The sequence below is a fragment of the Macadamia integrifolia genome, chromosome 5 (genome assembly GCF_013358625.1).
Source record: "Macadamia integrifolia cultivar HAES 741 chromosome 5, SCU_Mint_v3, whole genome shotgun sequence".
NCBI lineage: Eukaryota > Viridiplantae > Streptophyta > Magnoliopsida > Proteales > Proteaceae > Macadamia > Macadamia integrifolia.
This window is the reverse complement of record NC_056561.1, coordinates 16,397,093-16,417,600: the sequence shown is the minus strand read 5'-3', so window position 1 is coordinate 16,417,600 and position 20,508 is coordinate 16,397,093. Positions and strand designations below refer to the sequence as shown.

General features: G+C 36.9%; 1 protein-coding gene and 1 long non-coding RNA gene across 2 annotated transcripts; both read left to right on the top strand.

Moving 5' to 3' along the window:
- The first annotated feature begins 8,060 nt into the window (after positions 1-8,060).
- LOC122078378 (protein PLANT CADMIUM RESISTANCE 3-like) lies at positions 8,061-10,446 on the top strand. Its single transcript, XM_042644344.1, has 3 exons — positions 8,061-8,388; positions 8,530-8,811; positions 10,183-10,446. Exons 1-3 carry the CDS (start codon positions 8,217-8,219, stop codon positions 10,260-10,262), a joined length of 534 nt encoding a protein of 177 aa, XP_042500278.1. The 5' UTR covers positions 8,061-8,216; the 3' UTR covers positions 10,263-10,446.
- Positions 10,447-17,629: 7,183 nt separating this feature from the next.
- Positions 17,630-20,508, top strand: LOC122080222. The gene is made up of 2 exons (XR_006140647.1): positions 17,630-20,217; positions 20,314-20,508. It is a non-coding gene; the product is annotated as an uncharacterized LOC122080222 (long non-coding RNA).

Here is a 20,508-nt window from a genome sequence, read left to right as displayed (position 1 = left end):
GTCACTTGATGACTCATTCTCTCTTGTTGTTTCTAACTCACCTAACTCCACCTGCACAGTGGAACCTTCTTTATTTTCATCAACTACTTGTGAATTGTAATTTGACTTCACTATATGAGACTCATCAAACACAACGTCTCTGCTAACCACAACTTTCTGTGAACTTGGATCTCACAACTTGAATCCCTTTACACCTTTCTTAAAACCAAGAAAGATACATTGCTTAGACTTTGAGTCTAACTTGGAACGCTGCTCACTCTCAACATGTGCATAGGCTGGACAACTAAATATTTTTATAATAGAATAATCTACTGGTTTTCCTATCCATACCTCTTCAGGAATTTTACAATCAATCGCCTTTGATGGAGACCTATTGATGAGGAAACATGCCATGTTCACTACTTCTGCCCAAAATCTCTTGCTCAACCCTGCATTCAGCCTCATACTTCGAGCTCTTTCTAGAAGTGTTCTGTTCATCCTTTCAGCTACACCATTTTGTTGTGGTGTCTTTGGAACCGTGAAGTGACGTGTAATCCCTTCAGCTTTGCACAATTCTAGAAACGGCTTGTATGTGTACTCTCCTCCATTATCTGTTCTCAAGTATTTAATTTTCTTTCCTGTCTTCCTTTCTACCTCAGCCTTCCATTCCTTAACTTTAGTGAACACCTCACTTTTATGCTTCATGAATTAGATCCAGACTTTCCTTGAGTATTCTGCCCCACTTTTAGATTTTGTTGTTGAAGGACCCCATATATCGCCGTGTACATAATCAAACACCGCTTTACTCTTATGTTTTGCAGTTTTGAAACTAACCTTGCACTGTTTTCCAAACACACAATACTTGAAGAAGTTCAGTTTACAAGTTTTTACTCCCTTCAACATTTTCCTTTTATGAAGCTCCATCAATCCTCTTTCTCCCATATGCCCTAACCGCATATGCCACATATAGGTATCATCTGTATCAAATACTGCATCTGTAGTCACAGATGCTCCACCTATAACTGTACTCCCTATGAGTCTGTATAGGTTTCCTACTAGCTATCCCTTCATAACAACCATTACACCCTTAATAACTTTGAGAACTCCACCTTCTGCTATGTACTTGCAGTCATTTGAGTCAAGTGCCCCCAAAGATATTAAGTTTTTTCTTAATTCTGGTACATGTCTCACATCTGCTAAGATTCTTACTATCCCATCAAACATCTTGATTTTGGTAGTGCCTATCCCAATGGTCTTGTATACGGCATCATTCCCCATTAGGACAAACCCACCATTATATGGTTGATGTATCAAACCAATCCTTATGTGGACACATGTGATATGAACATCCAGAATCTAAAATCCAAGAATCAGAAGGTTGATTCTTACCTGATGATATAGAGAGTACATCTTCATCATCTCCATCTGAACTGTCAGCCATGCTAGCTTCCTCAGATGCCTTATATACACCTTTCTTCTTTAAGTCCACCTTCCTTTTCAAGCACTCTCTCTTCAGATGACCTTCTTCTTGCAATAGTAACAAGAGACCTTTGTCTTTTCCCCTTTTGATTTTGATCGACTCTTCCCAGATCCCTTCTGATTTGATCTCTCTCTTTCCTGCTCCTTATCACCTCCGAAAAAATCTTCTCCTTGAGATTTCGTACTACTAGCCTTCTTCCTTGTATCATTGGACATGAGGGTAGCTGCAACTTCATCCATCTCAAGGGTCTCCTTCCCGTATAAGAGAGTCGTTACTAGGTGATCATATGATTCTAGAAGCGACAACAGCAATAGTAACACCATGTCTTCATCTTCGATCTTAACCTCTAGGTTTGCAAGTTTACTTACAATCTGATTGAACATGTTAAGATGCTCTAATAGATCCGTACCTTCCTCCATCTGTAGAGAATACAATTGCTTCTTCACGAACAACTTGTTCGTTAAGGACTTCGTCATATAGATGCTTTCAAGTTTCGCCCATAACTGCGGTGCAGATTCGATACCCACAACATATTGTAGGGCATCGTCAGAAAAATTTAATCGAATAGCACTTACCGCATTTTCCTCCATCTCTTCCCAATCTTCGTCGATAATTTTTACAGGTTTCTTCGACTTCTCCAACAACGTTTTCGCCAAACCCTATTGTATCAGAAGATCCTTCATCCTTTGACGCCAGAGGATGAAATTGTTCTTCTCATTAAACCTCTCGATGTCGTGCTTGACATTCGATCCCTTCCCTGTCATCGTGATAGTAAACCCTAGAAAACGAAAACCTAGAGCCCTGATATCAATTTGTAGAAACACAACCCTAAAACGATGCAGAAAATAATGGAAAAACAAAACAAGCAATGCACATAGATTTTACGAGGTTCGGCAAGGTTGCCTACGTCCCCGGTGAGATGAGATCCTACTTCACTATCAATGGAGAATAGGGTTACAGCGCTCATCCTCACACCTCTCAGTATTGCTTGCATTATAGAGAAAGAAACCCTCGCTACAAATATATAGCGAAAAAAACCCTAATTAGGATTAAACTACAATTGCCCTCAAATAAAAAATTCGAGCGGGGGGCTGCGCCCCCCTACACCCCCTGCTATGCAGGGGGGCCTCCTACCCCCCTTGCAACCCCCACAGCCCGCTAACTGGCTAGTGGGACCGCCGTCCTGCCTGTCTAGGAGCTGCACCAGTACTCCCTGGATTAAACTGTGACGAAATACAAGACATTATACACCAACTTTTAGCACCAATCTTATAGAAGTAGAATAATAGGTTTTAGCCATTTCAAAATTGTTGGCAAATATTATGGATTTATCTTAATTAGTCTTAGTCTCTTAAGCTCAATTTCTAAATAGATATCTATTCTGATCACTTAAAAAATTGTTCACTGATACAGAGTTCTCCAGTAATGGTCAATGGTGGTACATAAAAGAAAACACATTAGTTTTGGCAGTATTAGTGCTAAAAGAATGTCAAGTAGTTAAAGCTCTCAAACCATTTTTTCCATACAATTTTAAAATGTCTCAAGTTCTAAACACATGAGAAGAATTATTTAGCATCTTTGTTGACCATTTGAATATGTTATGTACGTAATCTAGGGACGTGTAAATATATGTATATTGTAAAGGAGCTTAGTTAGGATGTCGGCTTCAATCTGTTTCTTAATTTTCAGAATAAAATTTGAAGGAAGTAGCTAACATGATGCCCATGATGTTGCATTATTAGCATGGTTCGAAATCTTGCGAGATCTCGGAAATTTTGATTTTTTTTTTTTTTTTGTCACAATGAAACGTATTTCGTATTAGTAGTTGTACAATATTTCGGCCGAAATTTCGATATCCAACAAGATATACACATTCCAAGCTTAGTAAAGGTAAAGTTCTTTCTCCAAAACCTTTTTTTTTTTTAAATAGTACATAAATATATGTTGTATGCTTCTAGATTTTTTATATGTTAGACACTAGTAGATACTAGATAGTCATTATAATTATTGTTGTATTGTTGTGTAACTAATATGTTAAGTGGATGACTTTAGTTGGGACTTGTAAATTAGGAAGTTGCATAGTATATTACTCTAGTACTCTTAATATTAATTAATTAATATTGGTGGTGGCTTTGATCATGACTTAGATGCAATATTTATATGTTTTACTATCATATTATATCTTGTTCTAGCAATGAAGCAGGTAAAATCTCCAGAACAGTTCGACAGTTACTGCCAAACAAGGTTGTAACTCTAAAACAATGTCATGTTCTAATATTTTTGCAAATTTATGTTCTAAGCATATTTATTAACCTTAAAACAGGCTACCCACCAAGTTTCAGGTCAAAATATGACTGTTTGACCACCGAAACAGTCAACTAAGTAAAAAAAAAAAAAATACACCAACTCACCGAGATCTTGCCGAGTTGGTGACTCTGAACCCACCGAAACACCGAAACGAAATGAGATATTGAACCTTCATTATTAGCATGTCCCTTAGAGAAATAAAAAAAGGTACCCAAAAGAGGAACAATATTTCCATTTAGGATAGCAGAATAAGACATCCCACTCCTCGATATATATTATGCGATGGGTGTAATATTATATAAATAATTAGAACAGAGTCGATGAAGTTGCACAAAGGATTAGTATAGGTGAATGGAATGAAGAGGTGCTCACCCTGTGACTTTCTCTTGTGGCGTAGTTTTGTTTTTCTTTTTCTTTTTCTTTGTTCCAATATATTATTCATTCATCTAAAAAAATAAGTGAAGAGGTACATCTAAAGTGTTATCTAATCTACAATTTTTATTAAAACTTGAAGAAAAATGTTATAAAGCAATTATGCAACCAGTAATAATATATGGAGATGAATATTCTGGCAGTGCAAAATAAATAGCATATAAACATTGAAATGAGTTAAGATGAATGAGTTGTACAACTTGAAAAGAAAAATTAAAGAATAGACAAATTAGAGCTAATTTAAGAATAGCTCTGACATATAATGAATTGAGAGAAGTACAAAGACTTCTATATGCTCCAATAATATGATTTTTAACCATTCTTTCATCTGCATCACTCCTAAGCTTGATGGGGCTTTCAAGGTTAGTGATTTCAGGCCCATATATATCAGTAATTGCTTAAGAAGTTCATTGCTAAAATTTTGGCCACTCAATTGGAATTGGTTGTTGGGGATCTTGCGAGTATGAACCAATCTGCCTTTATTATGGGAAAAAGCATTGTAGACAATATTTTTCTTTGTAATAAAATTCTTAGAGGTTTTGAAAGAGTGAACTCCCACCTTCAACCATGTTGAAGATTGATATCATTAAATTTTTTGATACTTTGAAGTGGGATTTTATTATGAAGATTTTGGACCATATGAATTTCCCTCTAGTTTTTATGCATTGGATTCATTTATGCATATCTACTATTCACATGTCTATTCTGGTTAATGGCTCCCCTATTTGATTCTTTGCTCTTAAACTGGGAATTAGACTGGGTTTCCCCCTTTTCCCTTCTTTTTTTCCCTGGTTATGAAAAGTCTTTCCAATTGCCTTAATTGGAAGTTAAAGCATAAGTTACTTGATACTGTCCCTAAATGCTAAGCTCTACGTTGACTAACGTTCCTATGCGGATGATATCTTCATATTTTCCAGAGCCTCTTCCATCTCCATTGTTGCTATTACGTATGCTTTTAAGTTCTTCTCTGACATGTCTGGCCAATCAACCACCACAAATCGCTGATCTTCATCACTGGGGTTTCTGATAATGTCAAAGTTCTAATTTCTGTATTTAGGGGATTGGATTATTTATGATGCAAGTTCGGACAGATGGATTTTTAAGTGTGATGTTATGTGGTTTAAATATCATATTCCAGGGTATAGTTTCATTACCTAGTGGGCCTTGTCTCTTATCATTCCCACCCAAGATTTCCTTGCTCATAGAAACATCAGTATATCAAACTAGTGTTTATGTTGGAATGTTGTGGAGGAAACAAACCATTTTTTTTTTTTCCCTCTTTTTCTTTTTCTTTTTGTTAATGAAAATAAAAAACTTCTTTACTGAATATAAGATAAGGCATCAATGTCATGGTTAATGTTGTTACTGTAAAAGCTATGTTATCTTTTCTCCATGCGTATCTGAAAATGGATTCTTCATAATTGTCATCCTTCTCACAATCCTCTCCCATCTTCTGAAGGGGAACAAAGATAGATCAAGGAATTCAAAGATAATTCCACTTGTGATTATTTAGGCACCGTTTGATAATGTTTCTGTTGTTTCTGTGTCTAAAAACAGCAGAAACGGTTTTTCACGTTTTCAGAAACAAAACCGGATTTTTTGGTGTTTGATAAACCTATTTGTCGAAATGTTTTTTGCAAACATAATGCCACAAAAAATCTCAATAGTATCATCAAATGTCCAAAAGGGAAAGAGAGTTCGGTTGCTTTTTTTTAGGTTTAAATAGTTGAGAGATTTACCTGGCACAACAGCCTTCTTTTTTTTTATCTCAAATTCGTTTCTAGTAACAACGAAAAATTTTCTCTAGAATTGTAAATAGGCCTAAAGTTTGATTTATGTTTCTAAAAACGGTTGAGACGGAACAACTTTATCAAATGCTTTTTAGTCTGTTTTTCCGTCTTAGGGAATAAAAAAAATGCAGAAACAGTAAAAACGAAACATTGTCAAATAGTGCCTTAATTGTCAAACTGATTTTTCAGGCCATTATCTGTTATCTATGGTGCAAAAGGAACAAGCGGATGTGGTCCAAGTTGTCACGTTCTTGGAGACAAATATGGAGTTCTACGAAGTTTGAAATCAAAACTAAAAGCAATCACTTTCAGTCCTTCAGCTCAAATTGTTCAAAGAATCGGTAAATTGTCTCTAGCTAAGGTCTCGAGATTAGGCTTATTTATGAAGCTTTTGTTCTCCCTTTCAGAGGTTTGTTTTCATCATTCTTTGCTTCTTTGAGGGTGTTCTTGTATGATCTCCTTGATGCAATTTTTATTCTCAAAAAAAATAAAAATAATATATATGTTCATTTACCTTTTATTTATATAAATATCCAGCTAGGGTCATGGTCATGGGGCTTGATTCTAATAATTGCGAACATCATGGACATCATGTATGCTAAATATATTCTCAATTTTAATCTCCACCATAGATAATGAGGCCTATACAGCTTACTTCCAACTAATCAAGTTTGAGTAATGCCACTGTAAGTATCGCCCACGTCCAACATAACATAACATTATATATATATATATATATATATATTAACATATTCAAATGGCCATCAAAAATGCTAGCTGGCGGTATATATAACGACCTCTTCTACTTTTACCATCAAAAAATATGATCTCTTCCCAAGTTAAGCATTTTTTAAAAATCATAATGGACCAAGATTAGTTTAGGGGGTGTTTGGTTCGGTAAATCAAATGATGTATGTATCGGATATGAATGTCAATCTTTTGATAGACATTCTTCTGAATTATGTTTCTTTCTAAAATATCATTTGGTTGCCTTAAGGCTAGTACATGTTTCTCGTGGGTTGAGATATTGGCTTCCGTAGAGAACACCTTTTCGCTTTCTCCTTTTATACTAAGTGGTAAAAAGGTTGCTCAAATCTGAATTTAAGTGTTGAGGTAAACTCAGATTTGGAACACATCCTTTGTAATATAGTCATTCATGGAAAGTAGGATGCTCACTTATGAGGGTCATCCTAGTGGAACCAAACAACTCCAAAAATTAAGAATTATCATTCTAAAAAAAGTCATCCCAAATATTTACTGAACCAAACACCCCCTTAGAATTTTAGGCTGTGTTTGGCATGTATTCTCATTATTCTCAGAATGTGCATTCCCATTCTCAAAATGCAGAATGCATTCTTAACTGAGAATGGAAATATTGTTTGGATACATATATGATGAAAATTTGTTCTTCACTTCAGAATACTTAGCATTTCATCTAAGCATTTCATCAAACACCTCCTAGATATTACCAAATACTGAAAACTAACAGCAAAACATAGAAGAAACATATTGTTCACATAAAAGAAGATGAACTGGTCTCAACTAGCAAACCAATAGGAAAATGCGTGGAAGCATATTCTAAAGAGACATATTATAGTCTTCAAATCATTAGTCTTTATTACTCCCCTCTGTTGACCCAAAATGTCCTCAAAATATAGTCGCTCACCATTCACCATCGTGCAAAGGAGTGATCCATCACTTAGCCAGTTGTCCTTTACTACATGCAGAGGAATATACCGAATACGTATTGTGATCTTGTCATACCATTACGTATCTTGGCCCAGCCGTCCACATAAGATCTGTTATATATGCATCATCATCTCTCTCTCTCTCTCTCTCTCTCTCTCTCTCTCTCTCTCTAAATAACTAAAGAATGAAGAATTAGCTGAATTGTGGCCGGGACCTTCTCAGAGGCTACATTTTGTGACATGGACTAACCTCCAAAGCATAATGCAAAGGACTTTCTCAGTTCCACATTTCTACTCTTTCTCATAAAAAATAAAAAAAATAAAAACCTTTAGTATTTTATACCCATTATGTGACTAAGAGATGCTATTTAAATACCAAGCACCACCACCCATTAACACTTGCGAAATCGCCTATAACCACTGCTCCCTGTCGCCCTCTCCCCCTCTCTCTGTTACCTGTTTCCTATAGCTTCATTCCCTGTGGTCACTTTCTTTCTCTTTCATTGTTTCTCTACATAGTTAAGATTTGTAGAGGCAACAATGTATCAACCAAACGGGGAAGCCCAACAGAAATCAGCACCTCAAGGAGCTGCTGCACCATATCCAAATGGGAACAACCACCAGAACCTTAATGGCAACAATAATGGTATTAACACTACTATAGAGCCATGGTCCACTGGTCTCTGCGATTGTTTCAAGGATCCTACAAATTGTAAGCTTCTCCCTTGTCTTACTCTACAAACTGCAAATCTCTCTCTCTCTCTCTCTCTCTCTCTCTCTTTCTCTCTCTCTCTCTCTCTCTCTCTGATCTTTTCTTTGTTTGTTTTGTGTTGTATCTTTTGTGATGTTGAAGGTCTCTTCACCTGGTGTTGCCCATGCGTTTCCTTTGGGCAGATTGCTGAGGTAGTAGACAAAGGAAACCCAAGTTGTGTGGTTGCAGGGCTGACCTGGTACGCGTTGGGAATATTTGGGTGTTCATGCCTCTATTCATGTACATATAGAACCAAGCTGAGGGCAATGTATTCGCTGCAGGAAGATCCATGCGCAGATTTTCTTGTTCATTGTTGCTGCATGAGTTGTGCCCTTTGTCAAGAGTACAGAGAGCTCAAGATCCGTGGTGTTGATCCTTCTATAGGTATACATATCTCTATCCTTCTGTCTCCTCTACTGTGTCCATTGCTTTACATTTTTTTATGGGAAGAGTTTTTATGTGTGTCACTGGCTTTCGTGGAGTTCATGATTCAACTAATAGGAGGGCTGAGAGGGGAGGAGGAGAGAGATAGACAGACATGGGTATACCGTTAGCATATAAATGTCCAACTGTATTAGTGGACTTGGATTGCATTCACTTGCCTAGCGGGTTCAAAACCCCAATCGGGTCTCTAGAACTGATCTAATAGGCCAATTGCGAGTGGAGAATAGATCAGGTTCTTCTCGTACGTCCCTAATCCATGGATTTAAAATCTATTAAATGAAGAGAGAGAAAATTGATTTTAAATTCATGGACCAGGGTGCTTCTCATATGTTCTCTTACATGAACCTGATCCGCTCTCCTGGAATTGGGTTCATCAGCCCTTGTAAAACTCTAACATAAACTCTAGCCCATTACATTTACAATCTGGGAAAAGGTTCTTTGAGCCACCAACCATAGAAGGAACAATAGCACCCCTCTCTCTCTCTCTCTCTCTCTCACACACACATGATGTGAACTTTTTGCCCTCTACATACAAAACTATCTCATCGCTCTTCATGGGTGCACTCCCTATGCCACTTGCTCGGAGAACTCTTTCCCCTAGAATTGTTTTTTTTATGTAATAGGGGGGCTAAGAATGCAGGATTATGTTATACCTTCATCTGAAACCATTTTTTAGTGTGCCTACTATAACTACCATATGCCAGGTCGATTAGTGATGCATATTTGATTTTGTCCACATCATCATCTAGCCATAGTCAAAATTTGATATCGACCACAAATCCCATGTCTTCTAACATAGTTTGTCAATCAAGATGAAAAATTCATATGATACAAATAATATAGTTGAGATAAGCCATCAAATTTGATAGGTGGCACATCAAACGGGCTCCAAATTAAAAAAATGTAATCCAAATCATCAATCCAGGCCAAAATTACTTTGAATGATGAAGAAGTTTCCCTAGTAACATGTGATAAATGTAATCCTAAATATACTAGTATGGTTTCCAGGAGGGTTGGAAACTTGATTACCCACTTCATTTTTATATGTGATAGTGTAATACCTTCTTTATGAACAAATTATCCCACAAATTGAATAATATTTTAAAGAATCAATTTTATTTTGATATTTAAAACAGTTACTTGTAATTAATTAAAGCTTTCTTTGGTATGATTTGTATTGTATTTATTAATTATTTTTGAAATTTTATTTATAATAATTAATTATAGACCACAGATAGTATTCATTTGATTACTATTTATATAATAGATAAAGTCTGCTTAATGTATTTTGCTTCTGGTGATTATGTATAGGTTGGCAAGCCAATGGTGACAGGTGGAACCGAGCTGCTGCTACAACTCCCCCAACTGCTAATCCAGGCATGACTCGTTAGGCTTCTAGGAACAAACTACTGCATCAGTCATGAACGTTAGGGCTTTGGGTTTTTTGTTAACATTCTTGTAACCTATTTCATCAATGTTGTATTTCTAGGTCTGTCTGGGTCTGAGTTGTAGTTTTATTTGAAGATTTTTTTTTATTTTTTTTTTTTTAATGAAAGAAAGCTTGTTACTTTTGTATAGGAGTTTCTTTTCCTTGCATATGGAGCTTTAATATCAAGTATCGACAATACTTATATACTTGAATTCCTACCAAAATAAATAAATAAACAAAGACAATACATACTTGATCAGAACTGTGAACGGATCAGGTTCACGTACAAACAAATTAGGTTCACGTACAATAATGCTCTCGTACGTTCCTAGTCCGTGGATTTAGAATCTATTAAATGAAGAGAGAGAAAATTGATTCTAAATCCATAGGCCAGGGACGTTCTTGTAGGTGAACCTGGTCCGCTCTCATTAGAACTTTCATTAGTTTACCAAAACAACTTCCATTATCTCGAGTTGGATGAGTTAATTAGTTCTTATAAGAACACCGTAGAGGGGAGTGAGGGGGGTCCAATCTAGACCATCCCAACATTCTGGCACCGGTAAAGGAAAACTTTGTCCTTGTAAATTTGTACAATATTAATTAGGTTGTGTTTGCTATGTATTCTAGGTCAAGAATACGTTCTAGAATGCCCAAAAAGCCATTTGGAATGGATTTCCATTCTTATAAACAGGAACATGCAAAAGAATGAGGCCCATTCTAGAATGGGCTTTTAACCTATACCACGTTAGCATTCGAAGGGCGAGATAGTCATAAGCTGATAGATTTATTTGATAGGATCAATATGACGGATCAATTAACACAACAATAATAATAATAATAAGATAATCGAATAGGAGCCATACCCGAATCCATATTGTTTGTATAAGAATTCTCCACCACCGCTTTGTTGTTCCTATATAATTTTCATGAATATAAATATGAATCCATATTATTTTTCTCCACAAACAATTTTCTCATTTATGCTCAACGTCTTTTGGAACACTTCTTGAGCGAACACATTTCTACGGAAAAAGAGCTCCCACTATTAATCTTATACACTCCTCTACAATTGCTAAGGTTAACAACTAATTGGTATTGCTAACACTACAATCGGGAAGCAAGGATCAACCTTGTGAAATAGAACGATTGATATATCTACCATAAGGGGCTCAATTGTTAATAAGCCCACAGATAATAAACTAATGTCTTACACTTTAGAGCAGGTTAATTAAAGCCACCACCCACTAAGGAGATCACCTCCCACATTGGGCTCCATCCATCCAACCAAGCATATCAGTCAACACTCATCCAGTAATCTACACTCTCATACAATGGCTAGATGTTAATCCATACATGATAAAAACATTGCATTCTCTCACTTGTGCAACTGGAAGTCATTAATCCAACAATGGAATAGAAAATTGAGCTCATATAGAAAGTGTCGAGAGCACATCCTAAACAATACATCTGAATCCAAGCAAGAAAAAAACATCCAATCATAAAAGTCATCACATCTTAAGTCAACATGAGACCCTACGCGTCAAGGTGCTTGCACTCTCACCCGCCATGGACTACACTAGTGTAAAGGTGCATTATGGAAATGCATTACACTGATCAAACATGTAAAATAAAAATTTGTCCCGACTTCTAAGTTCCAACTGTAATCAATAGCTCCCCCCATCACTAAGAGCTCCCTTATACATCCTATATGACCATTAACCACTTAAGACTACCAAAGACGACTCCCCCATCCATAACTTCACCATACTTATTTCATTAAATAAAGCCCACTAGGACAGGATTCATATTCCCAAAATGCACCAGCTTAAGAGACTATTAGCGTCCAAACGCATGTATCTTCCAAGCAACCTCTGGCACATGAGGAAGGTAGAACTACGAACTGCCTCTACTATCATTCAAGGAGAAACCGAGGAAGACGAGGAATCCTCAATAGTGAAAGGTAATTTGACATACAAACTGTAAATGCCAGTAATGGGGCTCTTTATAATTCTTATCAGAAATTGTAATGCCAATAATGGGACTCTTTAATATTCTTTCAGAAATACAGGTTGTAATGCCACTAATGGGCATAGTTGGAAAACCAGGTTTTGATCGGGAAGACTCGCCCAAGTCAAGTCAAAATTTGAGATTCCTGGTCAAGAGTCACCGATACTCGCCCTGTGTTAAAAAAAAATAAAAAAAAAATAAAATAAAATAATAAAAAACAAGACTCAAGATGAGTCGAAACAATTCTACATTGACTCATTTTTCTGGCTGAGTCTTGAAAAACCCACCGAATCTAGTCGTTATATCAAAAGGCACTTAAAAAAAGAATCAAATAAATTGAATCTCTTTACAATCCCAAACCCCAAGACTCTTAACTTAGTAACTTCTCCAACTCCTTTCCTTTTACGATTTTACCAAAAGGAGCTTGGGACCCAAGAAACTTCCTGTATTCCTAAATCCAAAGTTCTTATTTTATTGGAGGTTGGATTGTTGAATGATATAATTTATATTTTCTAATCCTTAACCCTAACCTAACGTTCTAACCAAGAGAAAGACTCTTGCTTGCAACCCTCAAATTATTGATATGTGATTTTCTTCTTCTTTTTTCCTGCATTTTTCATATTTTTCTGTATTATTATGATTTATTTACATATTTATTACATATATATATATATATATATATATAATAGAAAAAAACAAGACTTGGCCTGACTAGGTTTAACCAGGTCGACTCGCTAAGTTTTTGACCGGACAAGTCGAGTCGAAAAACCTGGTTTCCAACAATGCTAATGGGATTAAAAACGTGAATATATTATAGGATATATTCAATCGGCAATCAATACATATAATATATAAAAATATTATTGGAGAATCGAACAAATACAAATACTTTCCAAATATGAATACCCCTAGACAACTACAAATGCTAATCAAATTCAGATTTTCAACTATCCGTTGGTATCCCTAAACATACTTTAAATTAGTTGGTATCAAATATAGAATGATTTAGAGTCGGTGATGTAGTCACATGGGTAATGATTATAAAAGTTTCTTTTTAAGTTTTAAAATTTCACTTTCCTTTCCTCTAATCCCCTTGCAACCAAATAAAGCTATAAATATTTAATCAATTATTTTCCTTAATTGGAGAGAGAAAAGTAATTTTCATTATTCTATTCTAATACACAATCCAGTCATGGATCCAGTCTCTCATAAGTGAACAAGTTCGAAATATAATCAGCACTGGCCCAACGAGTAAAGAGCATCCTCCGGCAAGGAGGATGGACAAACCTTCCATTAATAGTGGCACTAATTTAAAGGACAAAGTCTACTGTCTGACGCAGGCCCCTACGCCACAAACACAGGGGCACCCAATGACCACAGACACAAGGGCACGTCCGTTCCCGTTCCCCAGACCCTCCCCCTGCCCCTGCCCCTGCCCCTGCCCCTGCCATTGCCCCGGAGAGTGTCCCCGCCCCTGAATTCAATGTTAGAACACATTTCACCAACTACTTTTCCGTTACCTACACCTCTAAAAATGACTCCAAACAATTCAAGTTTCCTTATGTTCTCTCCCCACTCCCCCTTATATTCTTCATCTCTTTTCCACCATATCAACCCACCATCTCATGGACATCCATGGGAGCCTCTCCCCCATGGAAACAAACTAGACAGACCCATAAACACATAGTTGTCGACAACCGTTACAGTGACGATGATGATGTCCTTTATGCTCATCTGAAGAAGCAGATGCTGCTTTTGATAACAGATGACAATGAAGCCAGGCTTACTACTGCATCCCTGAGTTCAACCACAGAAACACCATAAATAGAACTGGTGTCTTTCATCCCTCGAGTCAAAAATCCAATAACCAAATCAAAAACAAAATACCACAAATCTCACTGCACTGACCACGGTAACTACTCCTCGTTGTACCGAAATAGAGGTCTATTTTGAACGAACAGATACAGCATCACATTCAACACCTGAGGAAGGTACAGCCCAACTATAAGCTACATCAGCAGATGTTACAATAATATGTAGATGAGCTTTGGCAGGTAAAACCACTCTATTGTCCACTTCTAATAAATGTGACTGACCACTGGAGTCTTCATCCCTCGGGTTACAAACCCAGTACCCATATCAACACCAAAATACAAGGGTACTTCTAGCATCTGCATACCTACAGACACTAACCCAATTCCCATACCAACACCAAAACGCGACTCAGGTATTTACTCCTCGTTTTTTAAGAAGTATGAAGTTTTACTTTTGTCTGAACATAATGTGACTAGTGAATGCTACTTGATTTTCTTTTTGAAGGAAAACCAAAGGAGAAGCAAAACTCGAGGGAGCAAACAAGCAAAAGCAAAGCTAGCAAAGAACCGAGGTTAATAGATAACCCCCGAAAACTGAATGTCGCTTGTTAGGAGCTCTGCAGTCATGTTTGTACCACCCATCTCATACATCTCCAATAATAATAATGACTAATAACGAGATGGGACTTATAGGACATTGCCAAATTCATTGAGTACTGCCAACTTTCTTCACCCTTCCCCCTCCACAACACCCCCCCTCCAAAAAAATGTTGTCCAAAAAAAATGTTGTTTAGATGCAATACTCTGATGTAATGATTATCAAACTAAAAGAGCAGATAATTAACTAATGGCAACTTACACCTCCCCGATCAATGCAGTATCTACCAAATCCATAAAATGAAATAGACAAGCAGTCGAATTATTCCAATATCCAGATTACCTTAACAGAGATTCCAGGAATGTTGTAAGGCTACTGTATTTCACCCATGCAACCAAAATTATAAAGGTAGAGTTGCAAGCACCATGATGTTAAAACGTATGACTATCAATCCAATTGCTCAATACAATATGCCCAAGACGTCATAAGTAATGACTTTAGCTAGCTTATCAATACATTGGGTTACACTGTTTTACATAGAGGGGCCAATCAAATGAGCGGCTGGATAGACAGTAGTAAATTGCGACTGTCATAGGCTTGCAACGCTAGTCTAGTATTTCTTGTAAAGGTAAGGCCACTTCAAGTGATGTTGAAAATGATGCATCATACATTTCATGCAGTCAAAAAATTAACTCACTATAATGATCATGTCAATGTAAAGCATGACTAGTAACAATTATTGACATTATGGAATCACTTTTTTACCATGTCAATGTTAAGCATGAATATTAACAATCTGATAGACGGCTAACAAAAATAAGCAACGTTATTTTTAGCATCAATTTTATGGGTTTTTCTCCTTCTCTTCCCTTTCTTATTAGTAGTTCTGTAATTTTCTTTCCACACTCATCTCAGAAAAGGTTTAGAATCATAAAATCAGAAGATTGTTAATCAAACCTAAAAGATTGCCTGAATATTGGAAAAACTCAAGATACATACAAGCACCATCTATAATACTAGAAAATTGATAAGAATTATATCCTAAACTTAATGTGGCTGAAATGAGGATGTTCCAATATAGAGAAGTCGTCTGAGGTGGCACGGACATGTGCAATGGAGGCGTTTGAATGTTCCCGCATGGGGAAGTCATTTATTGCAAATCTAAGGAGCTAAAAATGCTATAGGTTGGCCTAAAATATATACCCCATAATATATAAAACCAACATTAAGCAACATCAAATCATCAAAAATCAACATAACCCCATCAAAATCACCCTGCATTTTACAAAAAAATCCACCACCTAGTGAATCAGGCGTGACCTGGCGTCCATGGCAATGCCATAGCAACGCCTATCAGCCAATGGCGACCGCCATTTGTGAGTCGCGTAAATCGTAGCACTGCCATGAACTTCTTTTTCCTCCAGGACGCCAAATCGCCGCCTTGGCGACGCCTAGGCCACGCCCTGACAACTATGTTGGAATCTTATATGGTTTTGAATAGAACTAATTGGAAAAATAGGATATATGTAGCCGACCCCATTTAATTGGGATAAAGCTGAGTTGTTGTGTCCTAAACAACCAATATCCAATGTGGTTGATATTGCAAACGAAGATTGTGACAATAACAGCTTACAACTATTAATGGATGTAGATGTGATGATTATATCATGAAGCAATGAAATTCTGTTCCATTAACAACGATTCAAATTTTATACGCGGCCCTATTAGCTAACAAATTTATAATTGAAAACATAATATTTTGTTTAGGGTAGATTGGAAAAATTAATCTTACATTTTATATTATGAAATCACATTGCAATTCAATAACTTTAGCATAACTCCTTTATGAAAAAGGTAATTTGACTTTGCAATCCTATCCCAATTACAACTCTAAGTAGCTAAACTAAAATTAGAAACATAATAGGATTCCTACTTATAGAAGATTAATAGCAATTCCTTTCCAAATATAACTCTTAATAGATAATGAATGAAATTTGGTGCTAGCTAAAGTGTAAAAAACTTAACTATTAAACACTCAATAGGACACTAACACGTGGTTTCCTAAAAAGAATATATCTCCATTAAAGTAGGTTGAAGTTTGCACAAGCTTGACCAAAAAAACTCTATATACACACACAGTAACGTATGGAACGTTTTTCAAGATCATACTCACTAACTCCTCCAAGAACAGGTATCGCCGTCCATTCACTGGATCATGTCTCTTTCCCCTGCAACATCACTAATTGTTGTAACTGGACCGGCATTGTTTGCAACGATGCCGGAAGTGTTTCTGAGATAAACCTGTCAAACTCAAATCTCACCGGGACACTCGACCTGCTCAACTTCACATCACTACCAAATCTGACCCTCTAGGATCTCATTTCCAACAATCTCCAGGGATCGATTTCCTCTGGAATTGGTAATTTATCCAAACTTATTTTATTGAACCTTGGGAACAATAATTTCACTGATTTCACCCCCTCGGAGATGGGGCAATTGTCAGCGCTATGTATTCTCTCAGTAGCAACAATTTGGTCGGTTCAATTCCTTATCAGCTCAGCAATCTTCATAATGTTTTGCACTTGGATCTTGGATCCAATTATTTGGAATCCCCTGACTCATCTAAGTTCATTGGCATGCCTCAACTGACATACCTAAGCTTATTTCTCAATTCACTTTCTGAATTCCCCTTCATTCTCCACTGCGAAAATCTGATTTACCTAGATCTCTCACAGAACAACCTGACGGGTCCTTTACCGATCTCACTCGTTACCAGTCTACCCAAGATTCAATATCTCAATCTTACTGAGAATTTCTTTGAAGGACCATTGCTTTCAAACCTGTCTGAGCTCACCGGTCACAAAGATCTATGTCTAGGGGTCAACAGATTTGTCAGAGGTATATCATCTGCTGAGATTGGTTTGCTTCGCAAGCTTCATGTTCTCACATTAAACAATAATTCATTGGGAGGTCAGATTCCTTCTTCTCTAGGCCAACTCAGTATGCTTCAGTTACTTGATCTCCATGCTTCTGGATTATATTGTATGATTCCTCCTGAGCTTGGCATTGCACTAACCTCACCTTCCTAGACCTTTCAATAAATTCACTCACTTGGGTCTTACCTTCTTCCCTATCAAATTTGGCAATGATATCTAATTTTGGAATGTGTAGTAACTCACTTTCAGGAGAGACTTTGCCTCACTTCATTAATAGTTGGCCACAATTAGTCTGCTTGGAACTTCAAAACAATTCCTTCTTTAAGCTGTGAGTGCAGTCCCACGCTTTCCTTCGACACTCAAGGAGAGGGGGAGAGAGAGAGAAGAAGAAGAATAAAAAGCCTGTATTTTAGGTTTCAAGAAGATATGGGACAGCGCCGCACGTTCTCGCACGCACTTTAAGAAGAAGAAGTGGTGGATCCCACAATTTAGGTTTTTTAAAGTGAAGGGTATAACGGTAAGATTATCCATACCCAAGGGTAGTTTGGCCATTTAGATAATAGTAAACTGCTGACATCAGCACTTAATGATTTCCTTCTAGCGGAATGGATTTATTAGAAATTTTCTTATGAAAGTGAGGGATATACGAGATCTTTTTTCAAATTCTGGGGGTTACAGGAAGTTATGAATATTTTCAAGGGTGGTACAAGAAAAAATCCCTAAAAGAAAATATTTTCACAAACACTTTAAAAAACAACTATTGAGCCCTGGATTTCGACCAGTTATAGTCCAATAACTCTCCTACTTGGATGTTCTCTCTAAACAGGAAGTAGAAACCTTGTTCTCAACCATTACCCTTTATACCATGTAGGCCGACCTACAAGTGTGTAGTCATTCTTGTCGATAGATATCAACCATTGACACACTATAGAGTCATAGACGCACAAAACACGAATGCACAGTAAGTGCCTCTCAGGTACGGGAAAAGGAAACAACCAAAATTCTTGTTGCCCCAAACAAAATAGGCGGTGAAACATTACGGAATTACTATGGATCAGTGATTAACACATATAAGTCCCAACATTTATATTTCTACGCCAATCCCTATTGGAAAATATACAATGTGGCAACCATAGAGACACAATGCCTAGTTATATCCATAGTTATGAACAGATAAACGGTACTTTTGTGCAGTTGCATATAATAGTACAATTATAATAAGTACATAATATAAAATTATAATTAATTAATTTAATCTCATTAAACTAGGTTTGATGGTGGCACATAAAATGTCAACATATCTGACATGTACATGTGAGAAGACAAGTACAATGTATACCGCGGTTGTGTGACTATCTTTTTCCCTTTACAAAAATATGCTTATAATTAACTAATTGCCAATCTCTACGAATGCTTAAAGATTATACCCAATCGAGAGAGGATGTTATTATAGTGCAAAAGAAGAGTTGTAGGTAATTAAGCTTGCTTTCTTTTTCCATTTTTCCTTTTTTTTTTTTTTTTTTTTTTTTTTCTTTTTTTGGGTTAGCATTAATTGTTTTTTAAATTAGAAAATATTTAGCAAATTATTTTACTTAGTTGGAGAGAGCTGTGTAATTTTCACTATTCTAGTACACAATTCAGTCGAGAGTCTCTCAGCAGTGAACAAGAACACTAGCCAGCTGTGTAGAGGAACTTTCCAAGACCACCAGCACTAGCCCCGTGTAACGAGTAATAATGACTAATGATTCACGAGGAGCCCACCTCGTCCCACTGTAAAGAGGGAGTAAAGAGCACCCTCTGGCAAGGAGCAGAATTAGCAGTTTTCCATCAACAAACAGTAAATAATAACCTCTAGTTAAATAAGAGTACCCCTCGTGCAGGCTTCATTTACAATTATACCCATCAAATGCAGAAAATTACACCCTTCTAACACCCATCTAACAATAGATAGGCCAATACCTGTAGCAGGGGGCAGGGGCACCATAATTGAAGAGACACCACAGTGTCAGAGACCCTTCAATAAATCGTGGCATTAGTTTCAATGTGAAAAGCATTTCCCCAACCAATTTACGTTACCAACAAGCCTATCAATTGAGTTTCCTTGTGTTCTCCCCCCTTTATAATCTCTCATCATCTCTTTTCTCCATATCAACTCACCCACTCATGGACAACCATGGGAGCCTCTCCTTCATGGAAACCATGAAACTAGACATCCATAGCCATATCGTTGGCGACAGTTACAGTGACAACGACGATGATGGCCTCTATGCTCATCTGAAGAAGCAGATGCTGCTTTTGATAGCAGATGACGATGAAGTCGGGCTTATTACTGAATCCTGAGTTCAACCACCCCAAACACCATGAATGGAACTGGTGTCTTCATCCCTAAAGTCACAAATCCAATACCCAAATCAAAACCAAAACACAAGTCAACTGGTGTCTTCATCCCTCAAATTACAAACCCAGTATACATGTCAACACCAAAACCTAAGGGTTCTTATGGCGTCTACATCCCTCGAGTCACAATCCCAATTCCCATACCAACACCAAAATGTGATTCAGGTATTTACTCTCCTTGTTTTTCTGAGAAGCTTGAAGTTTTAGTTTTGTCTAAAATTAATGTGACTAGTGAACGCTACTTGATTTTTCGCTTTGCAGAAAACCCAAAGAAGAAGCAAAAAGTCGAGCAGGGAGCAAACAAGAAAAGCGAGCAAAGAACAGAGAATTAATAGATAACCTCCAAGACTGTATGTCGCTTGTGAGGAGCTCGGTAGTCATGTTGTACCCCCCATTTATATCATCTCTGATAATAATAAATTATTAACAACATGGGATTTATAGGAAATTGCCAAA